Source organism: Phragmites australis, chromosome 6, assembly GCF_958298935.1.
Source record: "Phragmites australis chromosome 6, lpPhrAust1.1, whole genome shotgun sequence".
NCBI lineage: Eukaryota > Viridiplantae > Streptophyta > Magnoliopsida > Poales > Poaceae > Phragmites > Phragmites australis.
In genome coordinates, this window is record NC_084926.1 from 33,015,809 (window position 1) to 33,023,234 (window position 7,426).

General features: G+C 43.0%; 1 protein-coding gene across 1 annotated transcript; it reads right to left on the reverse strand.

Moving 5' to 3' along the window:
• Nucleotides 1–4,973: 4,973 nt before the first annotated feature.
• Nucleotides 4,974–5,841, reverse strand: LOC133923136 (L-type lectin-domain containing receptor kinase SIT2-like). Its single transcript, XM_062368578.1, has 2 exons — nucleotides 5,639–5,841; nucleotides 4,974–5,544 (listed from the first exon to the last, which is right to left on the reverse strand). The coding sequence occupies exons 1-2, from the start codon at nucleotides 5,839–5,841 to the stop codon at nucleotides 4,974–4,976; spliced, it is 774 nt and encodes a 257-aa protein (XP_062224562.1).
• Nucleotides 5,842–7,426: the final 1,585 nt, after the last annotated feature.

The window sequence follows — 7,426 nt, forward strand, 5'->3', positions numbered from 1 at the left end:
GCTCAAGTGTAATGATGTATGGATATTTGCATAAGTACGTAATGTTTAGATAACCATATTGTATGACTGACTTGAGTTAAATTCAAGTTTCTATATCTATATCTGTGTTCTTGAATGTGAAGACGGTTGCCAAATCCTGACATTACTTTAGGATGTCGTCCATCGAAGTTCAATTCTGTTCTGTTGAATGGGATGTTGATATACTCTCTACTTGCATGCATGCCTCTATTCTGAAAGTCGATCTCTTCTTGTAGAAGTCATCACTGATGGGTCTTAGTTTTCACCTGTCACTAATGTGTTATTAGTGATGGGTATCCTTATCACCCATCATTAATATCAAATAATTAGTGATGGGTGTCCTTATAACTCATCACTAATGTAAAGTCATTAGTGATGGGTGTCTTTATAATCCGTCACTAAATGTAATCTTGACGGCTCCCTGCTGGGGCCACTCATTAGTGACGGGTTGTTATGAGACCAGTCACTAATGGCTCACTCATTAGTGACGGGTGTCGTTATAATCAGTCACTAATGAGTGATGTTTACTGTTATTTTATTTACCGAGCAGTACGATCAAACAATGTCTGTCCGTCGTGACTGCTCGGCAAAGGGTGATTTTTTGGTGATTCTGTTGAGCCCAAATTAAATCTCAGTGATTTGAAGTTGGTGTCTGTCCCTGGACTTTGAAGGTTTGCCTCCTCCCTCTCCTCCTCTTGCTCATATATGCATGGTGGATTCTAGGGTTTGAGTTGAAATCAATAATTTTACTCTTTCTCCCAGATCTTGATATATGTAGATTGTCCCCCTTAATTAGTGTACATGTGTAACCTACGTCTCTCATTCGGGAGTGTTTAATTATAAATATGACTTGGCAACTCTTCATATTTATAAGAAGATACTCCCGAATTGTCCACATACTTTGGACAGCTCAAGGATATATGGCCCGAGTAATAGATTTCTGTGCTTTTGTCTGGTTCTAGAGAGAATTTTGGTGGTGTCCCTATTGTTCTCTGTATACACACCCTCTCGGCTCGTTGTCAAGACGTGTATTTAGAGAATAGTGGGGAGGTACTACTGAAATTTTATCCAGAATCGTACAAGAGCATAGAAATCTACTTGGGCCACATATCCTCAAATGGGATTAGAACCTATCTTTGCCTATTAGAAATTAGCTAGGATCTTTCGCCATAGATAACATGTATCATATTTAGATGTTAAGCGTTCTCTTGAATATCACTAGAACATATGTACTCACTTAATTTAGTTAAATTGAGTTAGAATTTTTATACTTATTCTATCTTCTCTATCGTTTCTATTTAGAATTAATATTTTTTCAATTTGTAGATGATTGGCATGTGATGTTGATGTAGATGATTGCAGTTGGAATTAGAAACATGTTGCCAATTGGTATTCAAGAGGCTATCATGAGCCTGTGCCTTTTTTTTCAATGCAATTGGTCAGAAGGTACTCGATCTGGAAGCGCTAGATGACCTAGAAAAAAGACACTTCGAGACTCTACAGAGGAGGTAATGAAGTGGTGCGTTAATTACAAGGACCCAGATAACCCAACTAGTGTTCCTCATTCTCGCTTCAAGGGTAGGCTTGCAGAGCAAGGAATCCTGAGGAAACATGCAATTACTCCTGAACCGAAGGCATACGACCAAGCTCATTTCCTCATGTTGCAACAAATGAGCAAAGTTTCCCCATATATTAACGAGCATAAGCAGTTGCTTCTTCAAGAGAATCCAGGGAGGACCGAAGCTTGGCTTGCGAAGCAACATATGCAAAGGTTCAACCCTTGGTTTTGAGATTGAATCAATCAATTGAGTTCTCCTACAAGTGATTTGATCAGTAAACTAGCAGCAGACTCTATATACACAATTACAACATATCAAGGGTATGATATAAACGGTTACATATTTTACACAGTTGCCCAAGATCAGAAAAGCATATACCAGAATAATGGTATTCGTATAGATGCTTATGATAACAACATGTACAGGAGCACATACTATGGTCAGATAGAGGACATCTGAGAACTAGATTACTTGGGATTCAAGGTACCTGTGCTTCGGTGCCGTTGGGTACACGGGACAAAGGGCGTTACGAAAGACAAGTACGGGTTCACTAGCGTTAATTTCAAACTTGTCGAATATAAGGATGAACCTTTCATACTCACTAAACAAGTTGCCGAGGTGTTTTATGTGACTAACACGACAGATAAGATACTTCGTGTGGTTCTCGCTGGGAAAAGACGGATCGTCGGAGTTGAAAACGTGGTTGATGAGGATGAGTACAATCAATTTGATGAAACCCACCCTTTTTCTACTGCAATCATGTCGCATGTTGCACAGAACGAGAAGACTCCATACCTACGTTCCGACCATGACGAAGGGATCCATGTCAAGAAAACATAAAAACGGCTGCCACATGCCAAATAATACATGAATCAATGTACAAATTTGTATTATTTGTAATATCTAGTTAAGTCTGAATTTCAATGTAACACCAAATTTGTAATATTCAGCTAAGTCTGAATTTCAATTTAACTTCAAATTTGTAATATATGTAATATTTAGTTAAGTCTGAATTTCAATGTAACCTCAAATTTGTGATATGTTTGCAGGAGAAGACGGCTGCCAAATCCTGACTTAGCTTCAGGATGCAACCAGTATACAGGTAAATCCCTTAGAGGGATGAGCACATTAGTGACGAGTGAGAACATCACGCGTCAGTAAAGATATAGATAGTGACGGGTTAATTTACGACCTGTCACTAATGATCGAATCCCAGGACAGAGAGACCCGGTCATTAGTGATGGGTCATATCTATATTCCGTCACTAATTATATGATTATAAATAACGGGCCCAAGAACCCTAGCCTCCGATTTACACATCTGAATTACCAAACCCGTCACTGTGACCCGATCATTAGTGATGCGTGGTAAATTCAACCGTCACTAATGGTATGTTTATAAATAATAGGCGCAGGAACCCTAGCCTCTGATTTTGCCTAAGTCCCGTCATGCCCACCGCCCATTCCTCCTCGCCACCTTCTCTCGGTCGTCCCTAAGGCCGCCGCTGCCTCCCTTCCGTCCCCCTCCCCCTCCCCGATGCCGTCTTCTCCTGTGGCATCGTCCGCGACTACCCCGACGACAAGGAGTCCACACAGTCGTTGCCTCCTCCCCGACAAGCACCCCAACGCCGAGGAGCCCGCACCACCGTGCTCTACGCTGTTGTAGCGAAAATGGCCCTTTTAGGCTATGATTGTGATTTTAGTGATTAATGACAACATAACCAATGGGACTAACATGTTTTGTCAACAATATATGTTAGTAAGTCTCATGGATGCAATACATGAAGAAGCCATATCAGTCGGGATAAAGTTTGAGTGAATTAAAGAAGTCCCAGGAGATTTGTTCTCACCGGATGGTCCGGTGTTAAGGAAATTGTACTCACTCGACTATTTAACAGAAGCTTGGTATTTTCAAAGGAAAATAGATTATAAGCCACCGAATGGTCTGGTGACCAGAAGTGATGCATACCGGGGCCTTCACCGGAGCATTTAACAGAGTGTGTGGAAAACCCAGAAAAGAAGAAGTTCTACACACCGGAAGGTCCAGTGATGAAGACAAGTGCACACCCGAGTATTTTGGCAGAGAAAAAGTTTGGCGTGGTCTGGCTCAGGAAAACTCATCGGATAGTCCGGTGATGGATTGAAGATTACACCGGACAATCCGGTGTTCAAAAGAATTTTGAGTGGAGTTCCAATGGCTAGTTTTTAGAGAGTACACATCAGATAGTCCGGTGCTTGTAATGTTGCACACACCGGACCATCCGATGACTAAAAAAGAATGTGACCGTTGGAACAACGACTAGTTCACAGAGTTGAGCCTATTTATACCCCTCCACTTAGTCATTTGAAGGTGCTGGAGTCCAGAGAAACCCTTGTACACCTAAGAAGACATCCAAGCCATCCAAGAGCATAAAATGTTCATCCAAGGTGATTAAGCACACCATTAGTGAGTGATTAGTTCTTATAGGCCTAGAGAGAAGAGTTGCTAGGTGCTGCAACCTATAGTGTGGATCAAGGAGTGATCCAAAAGTGTACCGGGAGGTACGCCGGTGCCTTGGAGTCTTTGTGACCCGCTGGTAACTTGTTGACCCTCTTACTTGGTGTGGAGCGGTGACAAGAGGATTGTGTTGGGACGCGGAGGCCCTTGTCTTTGTGACTAAAGCTCCGAAGTGAAGACGGCGTACAAGTGACTGGAAGAGAGGTTAGTGGTGAGATCTCGCCTTGGTGTCTTGGTGGCTTATCGTGCTTGAGGCCTTGTCTTGGTGACTTCGTATCTCAAGAGTCGTGACCGGAAGAGATTTGGCGACCGGGAGCATATCCTTTGTGGAGCTCCAATGTGGACTAGGCGTCGCTTGTGTGCCACCGATACCACAGGATAAAAATCCCTTGTGCCGAGTTTGTCTCTCTACGTCATTTACATTTTCGCATTTACATTCTTGCTTTACCTTGCAATCCTTATGAGTTGTAGAAGTAGACACACTAGATAAGTCTAGAGCACATTTAGATAGAAATTGAGATAGACTTATCTTGTGAAAGTTTTGGAGCTAATAGCTTTAAATTTCCTAATTCACCCCCCTCTTAGGACGTCCTCGATTCCCTTCAATTGGTATCAGAGCCTCATGCTTTTCAATTGGGCTTAACCGCCTAGAGTTTTGATGTCTGAGGTTAGGGATGGATATTAGTAGTGCTCCACACTTTGATGGCACTAATTTCCCCCGTTGGAAAATTCTTATGACATGTTTTTTGGAACCAAAAGGTCTAGATGTTTGGAAGGTCACCGAAGAGGGGATGGAAGAATGCATCACCAAAGCGGAGAAACAATTTGATGCTTTATCATCTTTATCATCTTTATGTATTGTTCCAAGAGCCAGCAGTGATACACAGTATCAGTGCCTGTTCAACTCGGCTCGATTGTTAATTGAGTGTGGAAAGTTATGAACCGGTACTGATACTTCATCAATATCGGTTTTATCATAATTGGTACTGATGAGACGGTACAGATGACTATTTCTGTTGTAGTACTTGCAAGCCCAAAGTCACCTAGGTGCCCATTCATCTCACCGTCGAGGAGGACACGTTTCTTGCTTTGACATCTTGATGTACCACAACTTTCTCCCATTCCTCGTGAAGGCAAGCAAGATGCAACGCCCTTGATAATATGAAACCTCTGAGCCCAATTAAGTGCAGGCTTGTCATCATGGCCGTACAAATACTTCTCAAGACTATCATTCGGCATATAATCATAGACCAAAAGAAGTTCATCTTTGAGCCGGCAACATCCAAGCAATTGTACAAGGTTGCAGTGCGAGAGACGACCAATACTAGCTACCTCAGCAACAAACTCCTTCATCCCCTGCCTCGATTCATGCGACACCATCTTCACTGCTACCTCCATGCTGGAGGTCGGGAGCACTCCCTTGTACACCCTCCCAAATCCTCCAGTGCCAAGCGAGCTCCTATTCATGAATCTGTCGGTGGCATGAAACAAATCCTTCTACAAAAGCCAGTGCATGCGCCCCAAACTTGACCTCCCAATCTTCCTACAATTCGGTGTATCTGTACCTACGCCTCATGAGCAGAATAACACATGCAACCATGGTGAGCGTGAGCACGCCAAAGACAACTGGTAGAGCTATCACCAAGGTCTTGAACCAGGACTTGGAGCTTTTGGAAGCTAACTTGAGCTGTTTGGCCATATCAATGTCCGGAGTCGGACCACCAACGTCGAAGCTCCAGCCGAGCACGTAGTGGTGCATGCTCGGCATGCCCGTCGACGATGAGAGGCCGATCGACGTATGCTTCATCAGTGATCACCGTCGAGAGGTCGACCCTAACCGAGACCAGTGGCTTCCTCTGCTTCTTTATCCCAACCGAAGCCAGCGTTAAGTTGATTCATGTGGCGCTGCCGTCGTAGTCCACCCATGCTTCCATGACCTCACTGCTGACCAGTATCAGGTTCCTGAATTCACAGGTTCAGTCATCCTAGTAGCCGGCGCTGGCGGCCTTGACAGACGTGAGGCTGTTGATGTCGACGCTGATGTGGTTGTTGTCGATGTTGTGGAACTCGGGGCTTTGGGTGGTGTCGAGCTCTACAGTGAAGATGTGGTTGATGTGCGGTCGTTGCTGGTGATGTTGAGGATGTTGGACTTAATCCTAGCATGGGTGTAGAACGAGATTGGTGACTACAGTGGGTGAATAGGCGCCTTAGTTTTCTCCTATTTGGATCACCCAACGCACCTCGGCACCTTAAAACTCAAGCGGAAGTAAAAATAGAGAGAAGTTTTAACAAGAGAAAATCGAAGTAACATGACTCTACGGATGGTATATGAACCATAGGTTCCATTTAAGATCAATCCATATGTTTTAGCACTCGAAAGATCACAACTTCCAAAAAAAATAAAATAAAAAGATAAACACCGAACAATGAAACTCTCCAATTTGATTGTTTAGAGGCAAGGGAATTTAAGACTCCATCACACAAGCATGTGTATGTGAATTTTATGCCTCTAGCAACAAAAAAAAAATGACCTCACAAGGTGTTGATATTTCAGCACAAAAACCAAAATCAAAATAAAAACTAGAAACCGAAAAACTTGCAAACTTTCAAGGGAACCAATAGAGGGAAACAATGAAGGGAATTCAAGTATATGAAAAAACATAAACTTCATTACTCAAAGGGATCTGCCCTATTTTAAGCGGATTACAAAGATTTATCTCTCAAAACTCTTACCTATTACATAGGCTAAGCAATCATCTTTCTCTCCTCTAAAATCCTAGCTCTAAACTCCCAAATGGGTGGTACAAGGAGACTCAAGTGGTTGGTTCAAACTCTCTCATAGCCATACCCTTCTATTTATAGGTCTAAGAAACTTGACCTCTAAGTTTCATAGCTTTTTTCTAAAATACTCCTCTCTTGTAGTACACTCATACCTACCACTAAGGATATTTTGGTCCATTTTCTTCTCCATTCATCGAACGGCTGTGGCACCTTCACAACTTAGCTTCTCCTCGATGCAAGCTTCACGATGGTACCATGTACTCCTCTAGTACTCCCACGGTTTTGAGGCCAAACCACAAAACCACCTGCATGCTTCTCAAAGCGTGACTCGCCGCCTTACTTACACCTTAATCAAGCGCTTCGATGTCGACATGTCTACTCTGTCATGCGATCCTGACCGCCGGCAAGTCTCTCCTGCTCCCGATCCCTCAGGCCACCTTGTCACTTGCACCGGCATCCCCTTCACTTGACTTTATCAACACGCCGTCTTGAAAGTGCATCTAGGCCCCCTAAGTGGGTTTTGGCTTATTGATGACAAAACGATTAAGGATCTAATATGTTTATCTAAGTTA